Source organism: Dromiciops gliroides, chromosome 4 (genome assembly GCF_019393635.1).
Source record: "Dromiciops gliroides isolate mDroGli1 chromosome 4, mDroGli1.pri, whole genome shotgun sequence".
Lineage (NCBI taxonomy): Eukaryota > Metazoa > Chordata > Mammalia > Microbiotheria > Microbiotheriidae > Dromiciops > Dromiciops gliroides.
This window is the reverse complement of record NC_057864.1, coordinates 91,641,642-91,659,594: the sequence shown is the minus strand read 5'-3', so window position 1 is coordinate 91,659,594 and position 17,953 is coordinate 91,641,642. Positions and strand designations below refer to the sequence as shown.

At 35.9% G+C, this 17,953-nt stretch overlaps 1 protein-coding gene across 1 annotated transcript; it reads right to left on the bottom strand.

Annotated features, from left to right (window-relative positions):
• Positions 1 to 16,171: 16,171 nt before the first annotated feature.
• LOC122726462 (cell cycle checkpoint protein RAD1-like) lies at positions 16,172 to 17,213 on the bottom strand. Its single transcript, XM_043964175.1, is given in 4 exon segments — positions 16,172 to 16,229; positions 16,231 to 16,288; positions 16,291 to 16,837; positions 16,839 to 17,213. Coding segments are annotated over 4 exon segments (840 nt in total). The 5' UTR covers positions 17,016 to 17,213.
• Positions 17,214 to 17,953: the final 740 nt, after the last annotated feature.

The window sequence follows — 17,953 nt, the reverse complement described above, 5'->3', positions numbered from 1 at the left end:
ATGGCACTGTAAATAGAGCAATGAACCTGGAGTCAGAAAGACCTGAGCTGGCCAATCTCAATTACTCCATAGTCGTGTAACCTGGGAAAGTCAATTAACCTCTCAGTTTCAATTTCATTTGTAAAATGGAGATAATAAGAACATGTACCTAATGGAATTAATATGAGGATCAGATGATTTCACATATGTAAAAGTCTTTACAAACTTAAATGTGCTATAAAAATGCTAGCTATTTTATGTATCTCATAAAAGTAGCCTATACATACTGGACTTTGCTATTCAGGTTCTTTTGCATATTCCTTCTCTGATGTCATGTCTAGAGTTCATTTTAATTTAGACCACCTTCAAGTCATGTCAATCAATGGAACTGAATGATGCTAAACAATTAGCTTTGATCAATGTATAATGAACAACCTCTATCTAAAGAGGATAAAACTTTTGGCCAGGCCAGGGCCCCCCTCTCTCTCTTGTCTCACTCCCTTGGCTCTGTATGCTCTCTCTTGGTGTGTGTGCTTCCTCTTAGCACAATGTTAGTCTGAAGGCCTGAAATCATGAGAAGTTTGGGAAATGTGTTCAATACTTTACAGACATATAATATTAATTAATAATAAATGCTTACTATAAAAACTGATGTAATAGTAATTAATTTATAAAATACAGTTTTAGCAATAATAATGTTTTTAAAAAAACAGGAAGAAATCTCTTAATTATATCTCCATTCATTTATTGTTTATATAGCTGTTGTTTATATTGGATTAATAAGAATCTTTCCCTTTTTTATTTTCACCCAATTTTCTAGGGTAATTTATTTTATTATTTTTACCTTCCTTACTTGCTGTATTTGTTTCTTTCCTTTATTTCTGTTGTATGGTCTCCATGCAGAGCAAATTTCTTTAGCCCTGGTTTTCTTTCTAAGAATGCTTTAACTACATCTTTAAAAAAAAACCTTATTATACATCTTTTTTCACTAATTCTTAGGCTCAGATTTTTCAGTTTATATCATGAGAAATTTTTTCTTGAACTTTCCTCTTTGGATTTTTGGCAACACCACATTTAGCTGGCAAAAGTAATTTCAGTTGGCCCTACATCTCCGCTTCTGGTTCTACCTTGGGTCCTTCTATGAATCACAATACTTAATCAACACTGGATATCCATGTATCCATATCTTAGGAAGGGGAGATCTGTCCTTATATGGCTTTAAAGCAATTTTGTGATGATTACATCTACCCCACCCTCCTTTTTAAAAAATTCTTTCTGTATTAAAGATAGGTGAGTTAAGCTCAGGAAGCTTTAGAAACTGACTAGAGACCTTTGAGCTAGTTAGCCAAAATATCAAGATTGAGAAAATTCTGTCATCTATAAAAGAGATGAAAAATTTCTAATCACTGTATAAAAAGTGAAGATATCTGCTATCAATCTATCAATCTATATCTATGTCACATGTATCCTCAGGTACCCATATACATACATATATATACATATATATAGTGAAAATTTTCATATAGCATTTTATTAAGTAGTGATTCACAATGAATAATTTTTCAGAGAAATAGTACTCTAGGGGCAGCTAGGTGGCACAGTGGATTAAGCACTGGCCCTGGATTCAAGAGGACCTGAGTTCAAATCTGGCCTCAGACACTTGACACTTACTAGCTGTGTGACCCTGGGCAAGTCACTCAACCCCCATTGCCCTGCAAAAGAAAGAAAGAAAGAAAGAAAGAGAGAGAGAGAGAGAGAGAGAGAGAGAGAGAGAGAGAGAAAGAAAGAAAGAAAGAAAGAAAGAAAGAAAGAAAGAAAGAAAGAAAGAAAGAAAGAAAGGAAGGAAGAAAGGAAGAAAGAAAGAAAGAATACTCTAATGCTAACATTTTTATACCTATATGAAACCCTTCTAGGACTTTTTTTGTTTCATCAAATAAATAAATTATATCCTAGACAGTTTTAAAGGAAAAGGTAACATTTATTAGTGAACTAATCCTTTAAAAATTTTATTTATGGACAATATTAACAAGAATATTTAATTAACTAGAACCACCAATATTATGACTACAAGTAATTCAAAATTATTTGTTCACTTAAATTTGCACTGTGTTATGATGGCTGCAATTTATGATGATACTGTGAAAAATAGCATATATAATAATTTTTGTTTATATCTTTTTAAAAAGTAAACCTTTTGGCATTTGTCCAAAGACTAATTATTAAATTTAGGTGATAAGCTAAGTATTTTTAGGTTTAGACCTCTTGTTACCCTGCGAACATTTTACTAGTATCTTAGTGCTTAAAGTTTGCATTAAATAGAACTTTTTTAAAAAAATCCTAAAGGGATTATAAACAACTTGTCCCTTTTTTCCAAAGAGCTATTCAAGTGCTTAATCTGCCATGCTTTTGATCATGTAAACATGGATAGGAACTCTTAAGTGTATTTATGCAAATACTGCCCTTGATGAAAACACCAAAAGTTGGTATAACCTTTACAAATTTGACCTTCTTTGCATTCACAGACAACTTTATAGGAGAGATACACAGAAATCCTCAGAGTAAAGGGATGCTACAAAGAAAACAATATCTCTCAAATGTTAAGCAATAATAAAATCTAATATGATTATAGCCTTCTGATTTTGAAATTTAATTCTCCAGAAATCATTCCATGGAATTCACAGAATGTAAGAGTATGATAAGACCTCAAGGGTCATCTATATAAGATTTTCTAAAGAAATGTGTGTCTATTATAGTTAAAAGAGTCATTTAAGGACATGTGAGACTAACTTCTCAGTAATATTGAATTATATTGAATGAGGGGTGTATGGAGTGTTCAGGCATATTTAGCACCTCTGATGTGAAGACTTGATGAGCCATTTTCAGGGTCGCTCATCCACTTCTGGTGTCTCACCTATGGCTCCAAGATTATATAACGTGCTGGGGCCACATTCCAGCAAAAACAGAAACAAAACCAAACAAAAACAAACAAACACACATCTTGGCAGGTCAGCTAAACCAGGTTGAATGCAACCAACAGGCCTCAAATAGGTCGTTGAGTTAGGTGGATATCTACTCCAATCATGTGTAGACTTTCCCTGGTGGAAAAGGCAATTGAGAACAATTTGTTCAAATGACCAGAAGGTCACTTAAACAGACCCTGTGGAGCACTTTGAGCATCCTGAACCATCACCAGTCATCTTGACTTTTGTCCTACTGCTGGACTTCAATGACTGGAAGACAGAGTGAGGCTGATCACTTGTACAACTCTGCCTCACTTAAATCCAATTCAAATCAAGACATCACCTGTGACATCATTGGTCCTCTTCCAAAACAAAGGAGGAACAACATATTTAATGGGCTTCTTTATTTTACTCCACTCCCTCCCACCCCCTCAATGTTCTTGGCTTCTACTGGAGAGGAAATTAAAATAAAACAAGCTAAAAACATACAAACAAAACTCAATAAGCTAGATTTTGTACTGGTGATTTCTAAGCAATGGCTAAATGTTAACTTTTTACTATGGTAGGTTCTTGACTAGAATGACAAATTCTACTCAATTATTTCTTTGATATTTTAATATTTTCAGAAATACTTTTTAAAAGTCCTTAATGGAAACTAATTCTTATGGTCTTTTTGGTATAATATTTTGGTATAATATTACACTAATAACTAATAACTAATCAAGTGGATTTTGAATCTAGGCCTTTGATTCAGTAGTATTAAAAGTTTACCTGATGTGATGAAATAGACACAATTCTAAATTTGTAAAGCAAATTCCTATAATTTGACTCATATCTCTAATTGTAAAATTGAACATTTATTCCAATTATTTAAAAAAAAACACAACTCAGTAGCATCAAGAAATAACAAAAAGCACACTTAAGAATAACTAAAGGTCAAAGTCATTATCAAAGAAGAGAATTGCTCTTCTAAGTATCAGAAAGGGGAGTTTGAGAAGTATAGCTAGATTGTATATACTGAGGTTTTCTAAGAAGGTAAGAGTAGAAGCTAGGTAAAGGAGAAAGCATAGAGATAAGCCAAAGTTCCGGAAAATCAAAGGAAACACAATCAAGCTAGAAGCAGAGCAGTCAACTGAAAGAGACTTTACTTAATTGTCTGCTCATTATATACTTGTGCTAACTTTGGCCATTCTGCTTTTTTGAAGTATCAGTGTCTTCTGTATCACTCCATCATACTACCTCCCAAACATTACACACTCACTTGGCTCTACCTTTAGTCTATCACTGTGCATATCTGTAATTATTATTAAAATAATCTAAGTTCAGAGACTACTAAAAGTCCAAAAGAATCTTCAATACTGTTTAAAGAATTTTCAGGGTTCTTACTAGCTATTGTCCATATAAGCCAGCACAGGATATAGACAGATAGGTAAACTATTCACCCAAAGATTTGACACATCTGTAAGGGCCTAAAATTCTAGCTAAGATGTCTAAAATCTAATGAGTAGTCACCTCAAATTAGAAGCTTTAGCAAGAGTTTAGGGTTTTAAGTATTTATTAAAGTGCATCAGAAATTAGTGAAGAGAGAGAGATAAAAAGCAAACTTCTTCTAACTATCTAAGACAGCCCAACATCTCTCCTCCCATCAAGCCAAGGTCCAGAAACAAAAAAACTAAACAAAACAAACAAAGAAACAACAACAACAACAACAAAAAAAAAAACAAACTCACTCCTCCCAGAAGCCTCCTGTGAAATAGGAAACAGGGCCATCCACACACATAGCTCCAAGGTAATTAATTGGTACCACTGATTGACAGGACCCACAGATGGCAAACATCACTTTCTGATGCCAGTCTGACCTTCAAAGCCCCAGAAAAGGTCACTTCTGGATGCTAAAGTCACATGGTTTCTTTTCAGGCCAGAGCTCACAGTGTCCCTCCCAGCCGGGAATGTCATTCCAATTCTTGCACATACCATAAGTAGATGATGGATACATGGATCTTACAATTCTGCAGATTACACAGTTGTACACATTATGTCTATATCTGTCTACTTCTATCTCTATCTCTCAATCTCTATCTACGTCTCTATCTAAATCTCTATCTACATCTACATCTCTATCTCTATCCTATATTATCTATCTCTATCTATCTCTATATCTGTCTTTGTCTCTGTACCTGTACCTATACCTGTATCTGTATCTATATCTATATCTATCTATGTGCATGTGAGTGCTTGTGGGTGTGTTTATATATACATATGTGTATATATATATATGTGTGTGTATACATATAAATATATACATACATATATACATACACACATACCCATACCCATACCCATACATATACATATAGGTATACATATACATATATATTGCAGAATACTTACATCATACATATAAATATCTCCAGATGGATTGTACTTCTTCCAGAAAAAGACCACCCATGGGGATTTAAAAAACAAAAACATAAAAGGAACAGTAACAGTTAAAGTCATAACTTGACAGAGCAAAGGATTTACCAGGATGTCAATGGATTTCCTTCCCCACATTTAGTTTTGTCTGAGAGCAAGCAGTAAGTGTTTTATGAAATTTCTGTACCCATTTGTAGGTTTATCATTTTTTTATGGATCATTTACAACTTCTATTTGAAGACTGAGGTAAAAGCTGTTGTTGAACCTTTGTATTTATTAACCTATTTTATAGGTGCATGGAACCCCTTGTCACCAACACTTGTGGCAACCTAGGCTGGAACTTCCTGGATCAGTTTCTGAGAGTAGGTATGATAAATCAGAGATCTTTGTTCAATCAGCCACTGGGATAAACCGAGAGTCTTTGCAGGCCCTTAGGCCATGGTTACATTCTACTATTTGGAAGACTATGGACACAATGAAAAGCAGCTGTAGCTTTTAGGTAGCTTACATTTTTCTTTTCGGTGGAGAGAAAAAAATGTTTTACATAGGCAAGTAAAGTACATGATAATTTTAAGAGGGAAAGAGCATTAATTATTAGAGCGATCAGTAAAACTTCCTATAGGGGGTGGTACCCAAATTGAGTTTCCTGGGAAGCCAGGAATCTAAGAAATGGAGAAAAGGAGAGAACTCATTCTAGGTGTATAAGGACAGCCTGTGCTTGGTCAGATAGTTAGAATGCTAAATTTAGAAAATCAACAAGTGTTTCAGTTTGGCTAGAACATAAAGGGCATGGAAAGCAATAGGGTATAATAAGTCTGAAAATGCATAAAGATTAGAATTATACTGTTTGGCTTTTAAGTGCCAACCTGAAAAATTACAATTTATACTAGAGGCCAATGGAAGTATCCTTGAGCCATAGGAATGTCATGATCAGATCTGTGCTTTTAAGGTGATTAATTTTTGTAGTTATGTGGAGAATAGATTGGAGAGGGGAAAAAATGAGAAGCTTAAAACCCCAACCAGGAGGCTTTTACAAGCATCTAGGATATAAATAATGAGAGTCTGAATGAGAGTTGTGATTTATAAGCTATGAATGGGTATGAGAGATCTTGTAGAGGTAGAATTGATAAAGATTGTCTGATAAAGGTCTCATATGAATACATACATAAGGAACTGATTCAAATTTATAAGACTAGGAACCATTCCATCAATAGGTAGTAGTAGTTTTCAAATGGATAAACCAAAGCTGTCAATAATCATAAGAAAAAAGAAAATGCTCTAAATCACTAATAATCAGAGAAATGCAAAATAAAGGAAATTTTAGCTTCCAACTCATATCTATTTAGACTGGTAAAAATGACAAAGGAAATGACAACTGCTGGAGTAATTTTATAGAAAACAAAACAATACCCTAGTGTGCAGTTCATTAAGCTGTCAATTAATCCAAACATTCTAGATAGCAATTGGGTGGTATGACCAGAAAGGTAGCCAACTCTGCGTGGCTATGCTGACCCAGAAATCAAAGAGAGAGGAAAAGTTTCTACATGTATTTATATTATTTGTGTGTGTGTGAGATTATAAAATTCTGGAAAATAAAGAGATGTATGACTAACCAAAAAGTGGTATATTAATATACCAGAATATATTTATGTCCTAAGAAATTTAAAAATGTACAATTTCAGAGGAAACTTGGAATACCACTGTGAACTGATGAAAGATGAAGTGAGCAGAGCTAATAAAATAATCTATTCAAGGATAATATTATAGACAAAAAGAAGACAATGTTGAAAGACTTGAGAACTTTGACAAACACAATGATAAACCACAAGTTCCAAAGACTGAAGTTGAAACCTGATAGCTTCTAAGAGAGTGGCAATGAAATAAAAATTCATAAAAGACATACTTTTTTGGAAATTATTAATCTGGGAATTTGTTTTGCTAGATTGTATATATATGTATGGAGGGCTTTATTTTCGCATTTTTTAATTCAGTTTGCTCAGTGGGATTAGTAGTATAGTAAGAGATGAAAACATAAGACTTATCACTTGTTTGGGGTCAGAAGGGAAGGTGACCAATCAAGGATGACTTGCTTCATATCATGATCTAAATCAGGGGATCTAGGCCTGGTTAACTTATATGTTTTGAGGTGTTATTATAGCTACTTTTTAATCTTTGAACGTTGCTCTTCCTTCATATGTAGCATTTACTTAAAAAAAATTCCCAAATTTTGAGTGACACATGTTTAGTTGTTAGTAGGAAGTGTATGACCAGAGTCGACAATAACAGTACTATGTTATTAGTGTCAATTTTTTCATTCTAACATAGTATATGAGACTATAAATCTTCTTGCCTGACTCCTAAATTCATTTGGTGTTTTGAAGATTAGTGCTGTTATCGCAAAATGAAGGTTAAGGGGGGCTAGAGGGAAGGTCCTTAAGCCACTCCAAAATAAGAACACCTTAAGGTGAAAAGAGGCCATGGCTTAGTTTGAAAGTAGTTTTGTTTAGTTTTAAAGAAAAAAAAATTTTAAAGGACTTCTATCAGAGAAACTAGGTGAACTGTGGTTCTTTCCTGGAGGTACAAATTATTCTTCTTCCTCTGGAGAACAAACAAATATCAAATAAAAGTGATCATTTGTATCTGAATAAAAGAAATTAAAATAGAAAAGTACCAAGTGAACTTGCTTTCTCCCCTTTTCTTTTCCCCACTTTCCTTGACCATAGCTGTCTTCTTTCTATAGAGATTGATATTTCCCTCCCTTTCTTTTATATCTTTTCCCTTTCCTCCCCTGCAACTTTTCATCTTCCTCTGCCTATCTATTCAATTTCTCTTTCACTCCCTTCTTGGATTTATCTCAGTGCAGTTTTCTCTCATCCTCCTTGCTCATGGACCTTGGCCCTTAACAAGAGGTCAGTACTTTACTCCAGTTAGTTTAATGCAACAAGCCTAGGAGGTATTGAATTCTTCCCATAAAAAGCTCTGTTAATTGGAGTTTTCAGTGGGAAACTTCAGGTCTTCGTAAATTCAAAGTGTGCTGCGATTATAATGTTTTATCGCTGCTTGACACCCTTTCTGCCTGCATAGCTCACTCTGAATGCTGAGTAAATCTCTGGCCTTCCTTATTAGAATTCCAGTGGTGGGATCAATAGACGTTCACTTTTGTCACTTAAAATATTCAGTGTTTTGTACATGAGGCAAACAAAGACATTTATTCTCCAGAGATCAGTTCTCAACTTTTATTTCATCCATGCTTCTCAGCTCATTCTCTTTTAATTTTAAGTTCTGATGTCAGAAGAGTGCAAAGGACAAATCAGAATTAGTATACATGAAAATATCTCAATGATTTTAAAAGGTTGCTGAAAAATAAATGAAATTTCATACCATTTTTCTAAGTGAAAAAAGGCAGTGTTATACCATTACATTGTGAAGCATTAAGGCATCTGTCAGCATCCTAGTCTGACAGACTGTCAGTGCAATAGGGAAAATGGGCCCCTTTAAGATGTAAAGGTAGAAGGGCGCCAAGGTGAGTGACATCAAGGACAGAATGCAGGAGACTAGATCCTGCACATCAGGGGCTTCCCAGAAACAGATGAATGGCATTAAGGCTGGTCTGTTACTTCTACTGATATATTTTGAAGAGCCCTGGAATTTTCATGCACCCTGCAGGACAATTGCAGCAGGAAGATCTAATAAAACTATGTTTCCAATCCAGCCTAGAGCTGGGTCTCTAAATTGAGCCCAGTAAGCATATTCTCTAGGGAAAGAGGACTAAGTGTCAGACCTTAGACAAATGACAGATATGCTAGCAGATTCATGACTAGAAGGCTGCCCCTTCTCCTGACACAGTTGATGTTTTCATAGGGGTAATACATAGCCTGGAGGAGCTAGTCCAACCAGTATAGACTCTCAGTCAGAAAATCAATTCTCAGCACGATCTTCTTGTACTAATTTCTTTGACAGTCCCTCCAGAAGTGGTCGCCATCTCCAACGGAGACTGTGATTGCTGCACCCGACATTTGTTGCAATCAACAAAGAGCTTGCATTGGTCATATTTGGGAATTTTCAGTTATATTTTCTTACTCAACCTTACATTTTTTCTTTTTTCTCTTTGCTTTTTTTCTTTCTTTTCCCTTTCCTTTTCTTTATTTTTTTTGACACATCAGATAAGGATATCATTTAATATTAGAAAATTGGAAGGGGCTACATTTCCCTGGAGAGAGAAAGTTATCACTTTGCAAGCTGATTTGCAGTACTTTTATTGTTTGGTCATACTATAAGAAATAGGGTGCTGGCATTTCAATGCTACAATTTAGGCAGAGAGCAAAACTATTGTGTGAATATATCAGTAAGCTATGACAAAAAGTAGTCTATGTGGGGCCAGGGAGAGATGATACTAAAAATAAATCTTTAAGCAGTAGTTAAATAAGGAATTCTAAGGAAGAATGGGGCAACACCTTTCTCCAGATAGTTTGCCAGATCTGATGGATATGTTTAAGAAGTTCAAGGACACATTGGAATGCAAGAAAATCAAGTACAAACAGGAGGATCACCTCTCAAAAAAATTAGAGGATGAAGGAATGTCCCTGGACAGGTAAGAAATGAATTTTGGGACCAGTCTCCCATCCGATGCAAGCTAGCAAAGGCAGTGTTTTTAGGGTATGTGATACTTCAGATGTAATGCCCCTGATCATCTGACTGGGAATTGTTGGCAGAAGGAAGCGACGGACAGTAGAAAGGAGTTTCTGGAAATTTTATGTGTCACACCTGCATTCTAGGGCCACTGACAAAGACCCAGGTGTGTAGACTTAATAACAACTGAGGAAATGAGACAAGATCAAATTTTAACTTTTTTCCTTTCTTTTAAGATGGGACAAAGTCAACTAGTTCAGCTTTACAAGGGTAACAAACAAACCTTTCAGGAAATGCTGAGATAATGTTTTATGAAGGTATTGAGGACAATTCTGTTATTGTTGTTTGTTTGTTTTTCCCCGTTACCTAACAGTGATCATGGGAAAGTCTTACCTTTGGTATCTATCTTAAAGAAGACTGAACTTTTGCTCACATGACCTTCACTCAGAGACAGAGAAGAGACTTTAGAATACATAGACATAGAATACAGAATATCATTGCAGAATAAAATCACTTACAGAGTAAAATCAAATACAAAATACAGGATCAAAAATGAATTCTCATGCTATGCCAGTTATACACTTATCAATATTGATAAATTCTTGAAGGTACAAAGTTCACAGAAGGACTAAATGAAGAGGCCTTTTGGGCAACTTGGTCCTTTGAAAGAAGGGCTGAAGAAAACAAGTGTAGTTCTAAAAGTTGTTAGATCTGAAACAGTGATTGTTGTTGTTTAAACTTCATTCTCAAAAAGGACCATGATGTCAGAGTGATGTCATAACTTGCAATGAATTTCAGTGATTTGCAGTGAGGAAGGGCTGTGTAAAGTCAACAATCTCACTCTCTACTGTGGAGCCATCTGGAGCAGTTAGGAAGGTCTGAGTTCAAATCTTGCTTTATACATCTACCAGTTCAGTGACCCTGGGCAAGTCAGTCATCTTCTTTGCCTTAGTTTTCTCATCGGTAAAAAGGGGTTAATCATAAAATTTACTACCCAGGTTAGTAGTAAGGCACATGAGATTGCAACTCCTATTACCCTAGCACTTAGAAATTTTATTTTATCAGTTTACCTTCTTTAAATTAATTTTGTCTACTGTATTTATATTTTAAAAATTCTACTCGATCATGGTTTTCTCTAAAATTAATGTCTAGAAATTCTCCTGTTGTGGTGGTTCAGTTGCATCCAACTCTTCGTGACCTCATTTTGGGCTTTTCTTGACAGAGGTATTGGAATGGTTTGACATTTCTTGCTCCAGCTCCTTTTGCAGATGAGAAACTGAGGCAGAGTTAAATGACTTGCCCAGGTTCACGCAGATAGTAAGTATTTGAGGCTGGATTTGAACTCTTGAAGATGAGTCTTCCTGATTCTAAGCCTAGTGTTCTATGCATTGTGCCACCTACCTGACCTAGAAATTTCCCTAAAATTTCATTTGTTTTCCTGTTGGATTATGCTTAAGTTTATAGAACATTATTCTTGGGTGCAGAAAATTTTCATTTGTTTTTCTAAAAAAGGATATTCCAGACTTTATTTTTTGTTTTTGTATTTAGGAAACTTTATTTGATAAAATATTACAAATGTCAGTGTTGATTGTTGGCTCCTGCCATTTTTACCATAGATCATTCTCCAGGGGACACATGAAGAAAAACAATTAGTATTACTATATTGCCTACTATATGCCAGACACTGTCCTAAATATCTCATTTGATCCTCCCAACAACAATTTGGGACTCAGGCAAATGAGAAGAAATATTAGTAAAGTAGAAGAGCCTTGAATTTTGGGGTTAGAGGACTTGACTTCAGTATTTGGTTCTGTCACTTATTACCTGTGTGGCATGGAACAAGTTATATAATTCTTCTAGGCCTTCTCTTTGAAATGATGGAGTTGCACTATATTGTTTATAAGGTCCTATCCTGCTACAATTTGTTGAAGGGATATATGGAAATCGATGAAAAAATGATATTTTAGATATTTAGCTCTAGAAATTCTGATTTTTCTATGGAAGAAAGGTATTCTGGGTTGGGACTGTCTCTGCTCAGTCTCTTTGATAGTTTAGGATTGATATTGGAATAAAATGAGACACTCATAGATCATTCTAAGTAAAGGAAATTTACTTAACCACAGCAGAAGAATATTCAAAGAGAACAGTTGTTTCATCTGAGTGAATCCGATCTTGATCACCAAACATGGATCTGAAAATCCCCAGCTGTTCCTTGTGGATGTTTTGTATTCAGGTAAGAGGAAATATTAATAGTCTGAGCTCACGGTTGGCTGAGTTCTGAGGAATATTTTAGTATCATTTAATGTAAAACTATCCTAGCTGATGTGGGAGAAGGGTTTAGGATATTGCTCCTATCCAAAAAAACAAAACTGTCCAATACAGGAAAACAAGTAAAGTGGAATAAAGTTAGGAAGGAAGAAAGGAAACTAAAAGTGTCATTTTAGTCATTCCTACCATTACTATGCCACTATGGTATGATCATAGGTCTCGGTCCATACTCTGACAGGAAAATAGAGATGAATATAATTGTTACCTTTAAGCAAATTTCTGCTTTAGGAAATTGCTGTTATTCTCAGGAGATGCTGTTGCTTTTAAGGAGTACATAATCTAGAAATCCCATAGAATATAATCTCCTAGAGTGGTCCCTATAGATTTTTTGATCGTGCATTCATATCAATAGTGTTTTTTGTTTGTTTTTATTCCTCCTCCCACTCCTCTATTGCTTATGTAGGGGATTAGGGATAAGGGAAGGGTGCAGATTTTCACAATTGTATCTGTGCAGCTACTTCTGTGATTGGGTGGGTCAGAATTGGATTATAAGTGCCCAGAAAGTCCGGGACTGAACTCAAAAGGAGGCAGGTTGATGGCTTATATAGCAATGGAAAGAGTGAAGTAAAGAACATTAGGGTATAATAGGTAAAGTATATTGATTAGAAACAAGATTTATGATTCATTTCCCCAGTGAAAGTGAATATGATTCATTTTCCCCTTGTCTTATAGATTGATCATATATCCCCTAAGGTGAAGCCATTCCTCTGGTGGGATTCCATTATCACCACCCCCATTTTACCCCCATACATTGATCCCTAATTTGGAAACCACAATTGTAGATGATATGTAAGGGTTCATTTTTGTCATTTTTATTTCCAGTATTGTACGATATCATAGTATCCCTTGCCACCATTAGTAAAGTGGCACATAGATGACATTTTAGAGAGATTTTTTGAACTGAATTAAATTAAAAATCTAATCCTGACTTTCACATGCTACTCAGATGATATAAAAAAAGACAGCTATCAGCTATCAAAAAGAAAAGACAGCAGCTAGACTGCCTCAGTGGGACCTGCATTTGTTTTGGTGCAAAAGTTTAAAATGGAAAGTCCATCTGTTATGATGTGTAAATGCTTGAGGATAGTGGAAAAACACTTCATGCATATGTGAAGTGCTAAGGAGCTGGACATCAAGTTGTTTTATCCAGTCCAAAAGGAAAGTAAAATAATTTCCCAGCTAGGTGGCACAGTGGATAGAGCACCAGCCCTGGACTCAGGAGGACCTGAGTTCAAATCTGGCCTCAGATACTTAACACTTACTAACTGTGTGAACCTGGGCAAGTCACTTAACCCCAATTGCCTCACCAAAACCAATACAAACCAAAAAAAAAAAAAAAAAAACAATTTCCCATTTTATATAGAAGTTAGAAAAGGTAACCTAGAACATGGTGATTAAAGGTATAGTGATCTTATGATACACAAATTATATTTTGCCTCACAAGTCCTCTCAGGGACCACAGATGATAAACTCTTATTGTAGTAACTATGGCTTTCTGAAAAGAAGGACTTGGCCTTTTCTTTGCTCATGCTGCATAAAATTGATCAGAACAGAAGAAAGACATGCCAACTAAGACAGTTATTTTAAGAAATAAAAGTTAGTTGAACAGGGGGGCAGCTAGGTGGCGCAGTGGATAGAGCACCGGCCCTGGAGTCAGGAGTACCTGAGTTCAAATACGGCCTCAGACACTTAACACACACTTACTAGCTGTGTGACCCTGGGCAAGTCACTTAACCCCAATTGCCTCACTAAAAAAAAAAAAAAGTTAGTTGAACAAGTTTTTGGTTTTTTCTTTGTTTGTTTGTTTTTTCTTGTTCAGCCATTTTTTAATCAGTGAGCATCCCTTCAATTTCCAACACCTTACCACCACAAAGAGATGCTACAAACATCCTTGGACATATAGGTCCCTCCCCTTTCCCTTTGATCTCTTTGGGATATAGACCCAGTGGTGGCACTGCTAGGCCAAAGGGCATGCAAGATCTGTAGCACCTTGAACACAGTTCCAAATTGTTCTTCAGAATGGTTGGACCAGCTCACTACTCCATCAATAACTTATTAGTATACCTATTTCCCCTCATCCCCTCAAGCATGTATGGTACCTGTTATTTTAATCTGCCTTTCTCTAATTAATGATTTAGATCATTTTTTCATGACTACAGATAGCTTTGATTTCTTCTTCTGAAAACTGGCTGTTTGTTTCCTTTGACCATTTATCAAATGGGACATGGATCTTATTTTTTCTGTTTCTCAGTATTTTGTTAATCAAAAATATAGCTTGGGGCGGCTAGGTGGAGCAGTGGATAAATCACCGGCCCTGGATTCAGGAGTTCCTGAGTTCAAATCCAGCCTCAGACACTTGACACTCACTAGCTGTGTGACCCTGGGCAAGTCACTTAACCCCATTGCCCCATAAAAAATAATTACAAAAATATAGCTCGACAATATTAAATCCACTCAATCCCTTCAATATATGCTGTACTTTACATAGACATCACAGAAAACAACCTCTGTGGTTTTATTAATTTTCTGTAAAAACTAGTCACATAAACTTGCTTTTATATTATTTTATTTTAAATATACAAAATAGCTGTGACAAAAATATTTTAGTGAATAAATTACCTGGAGTATAAGTAAAGTTTGTAATGAGTTTTTCTCAAAACAACCCTGGGAAGAAATAGTACAAATATTTTTTCACCCCATTTTTCAGATGAGGAAACAGGATCTGAGAATGGAAAGGACCTGTCTAGGGTCACATGGCTCAATTGCTGCGGCTCTGGATTCAAAGCCAAGTCTCCTAACTCCAAGTCCAGAACTCTTTCGGTTCTACCATGTTGCCTCTTAAAGAAAATCATTGAAGCTGGTATGCATTTTGTTTTCTTCACCTCAGTTTAGGAAGGGACAATGCTAAGTACAGAATTGGCACCCAATGAATATTTGTAACTTGAATTGGGAAGTTAGGATATCACAAAGAAAGTTACAAGTCGTAAATCCATGTAGTATGACAGCAACAAAACTGAAGGCAAATACTAACTATAATGACTGAGATTGGTTCCAAATATGATCTGAAAATACTTTCCCCTGCTGCTTTGCAGAGATGAGGTGCATGGGTATAGAGTGGTATATATGTCTCACTTTCTATATATTGGTTAATTCTGCTGATTTTTTTTCTTTAGTATAGGGATACTCTCTGGGAGAGGGTATGGAGGGATTCAAGAGGAAATGTTGGTGATAGAAGGGAAGCCAGTAAAAATGTAATTTTTAAAAATAACCTGTTCATGGAATTTTTATATTAAAGACTTCTTTTTTTTCTAATTCTCATTATCAAGCTCCATAGATATCACAATTCCACCTATGAGGAACTCATGTAAACAAGTGCCTCCTTAATTTGTATTATTTTAAAATATACAGAGCATCCCTTAAAAGGCATTTTGACCAGTTCAAATTAATCTTGGAAGAATAGGCTTGTCATAAACATGAATTTGCTAACTGTAATGGTAAACTGAACGTTTCAGAAGTGGTAATATTTATGCTTCAGATTACTGGATTTTCTGAAGGTTTCTAGTTTGAAAAGTCAATGCATGTAATTTATTCATCAACATTTATGACTGCTTATACTCCTATGAACTTAAATAGTTAACATTCAGAAGAATACTGATAGCTCTTTGAAAACACATTTTTGTGGAAAAATAATATATCTACAGGGTACACTGTTCTTCCACTTGTTATCAATTTCCCAACGTTAAATTCTTGTCCTGTCCTTGGGAAAGTCTCACAATAAGTTACCCAATGGTACTGTACAAAGGAGAACAAGGACACAGCGAATCCTGTGTGTGTAAAAGGAGATGGCCAGACATTATTAGTCAGGGCTCTGAATCACTAACATCCTCATCAGGGCAACAGTAATATTCCACAAAACATCTGTCCATCTTCATTCTTAATCATATACTGTAAAGAAAGGAATCCCCAGTTATCAGTGCAATAGACACTTTACAAGATAGGGCTAAAGCCTTTGGGGATGGTTTCAGCAAAGAAATCTTGTATCTGTTAGTTTGGGTCTGATTACAATGAAATGCTTCCATCAAATCAGAATCTTTGGGATAGTCAAGGTGTGAGCTTCCTGAATTTCCAAAAGTGGATAGCCTGAAATAAGGTTTTTCTGGTGACGTGGTAATCTGTTGGACCTCACTGGTCATATCTAACTCAGCAATTGCTTCACGAAGGCCTTCTGACTGAAGAATAATCTTATTAATAACATTTGTGCTACAGAAATCAAAATCCAGAGTATCTTCAGGCTCTTGGGTATTGATTTTGCATGCTGTCACAACTCCACCTTCTTCTAGGAAGAGTATCAAAGGGTACCTATAACCTTGGTAACACATCCTAAGTGCAGTTGAAGTTCCTGACAAAGGAGTTGAACCAAAAATAGTCAAGCAGTATAGAAGAACTGTCAAATTGATTCGAAATGTTACAGATTCTTCCTGAACAATAAACTCTTGAAATATTCCAGCCTGAATGAATGCATTTGCTTTGCAGACATTTTGCATTTTCCACTGTAACCTTGATTCCATTTGTTGTTGCAAAACAGGTTGCGTGGTCTCTGAAATGAATAGCTTTTAATATGTTTGAGAGATTCCTTATATTGTCAAGACTGGCAACTAAGATATATTGATCATTCCCATCTTCAGTTTGTGTGGAAAGGGGCATTTTTTTTGTTTCACATAAAGTTCCTTCCACAGAGTGTTCCTAATTTAAACTGGGATTAACCAGTTGTTTGCCGTGGCAACGAGCCCGGACTCTTACACCTCCTAGCTTCTTCCTTCAAGGCTCGGCTCCGGGGTTCCCTCCTACGGAAGGTTTTCCGGATCCCTCCCAGGGTGAGTGCTCCCTCCTCCTTCCTTTATCTTGAACTGATTCATCTAAGTGCTATTTCTACCCCCGGCTCCTCGGGGGCAAAAGCCGTTTTGTCTTTGAAACCCCAGCCCCAAGCTCAGTGCCTAACTAGACCGGAGCAGTCTCGGGTTAACTTCTGCTCCTCAGGGGCCAAGCCCGCCTCAGTTGCAACCATTTTCCCGCCCCAAGTCCGAGAGGAAAGTAGTTGAACAAGTTTTGATGGCAAGTGGGAATACAAGATTTGGAGGGGTAATTTGGAGGATAATGTCTAATTGCTCATTTCAGCTGGACCCAAGGATCCTCATTTCAGAAGACATAAGAAATCTACCTAGGCAACCCACCAGAAAGTCCTGGCTAGTCTTCTATTGTTTTAACATGTGCAGGATTAATACTTATTGTACACAATAAGTGTTTACAAGAAAAAGAACCAACTTTTGACATGCCAGAATCTATAGTATAATGATTGGTTAACAGGAATTTGTAAAGGGAATAGTGACTAGAGGTAAAAATGATCTTCCTAGGAATTGCCTAAATGCCAGTAATAATAACTAATGATGATGATAGCAATAATAGTACATCTAGTATTTGAAAAGTACTTAGGACCCTCACTAGCAGAGTTCTGATATTATTCTTGCCTCTAATAGTGACCCGTGTGACCGGTATATCACAGCACATCTTGCATTTCCAAGGAGGATAGATATCAGCAAAGAGTTTTATATATCTGTCTTGATATGGTCAGACCTAAGCAGTAT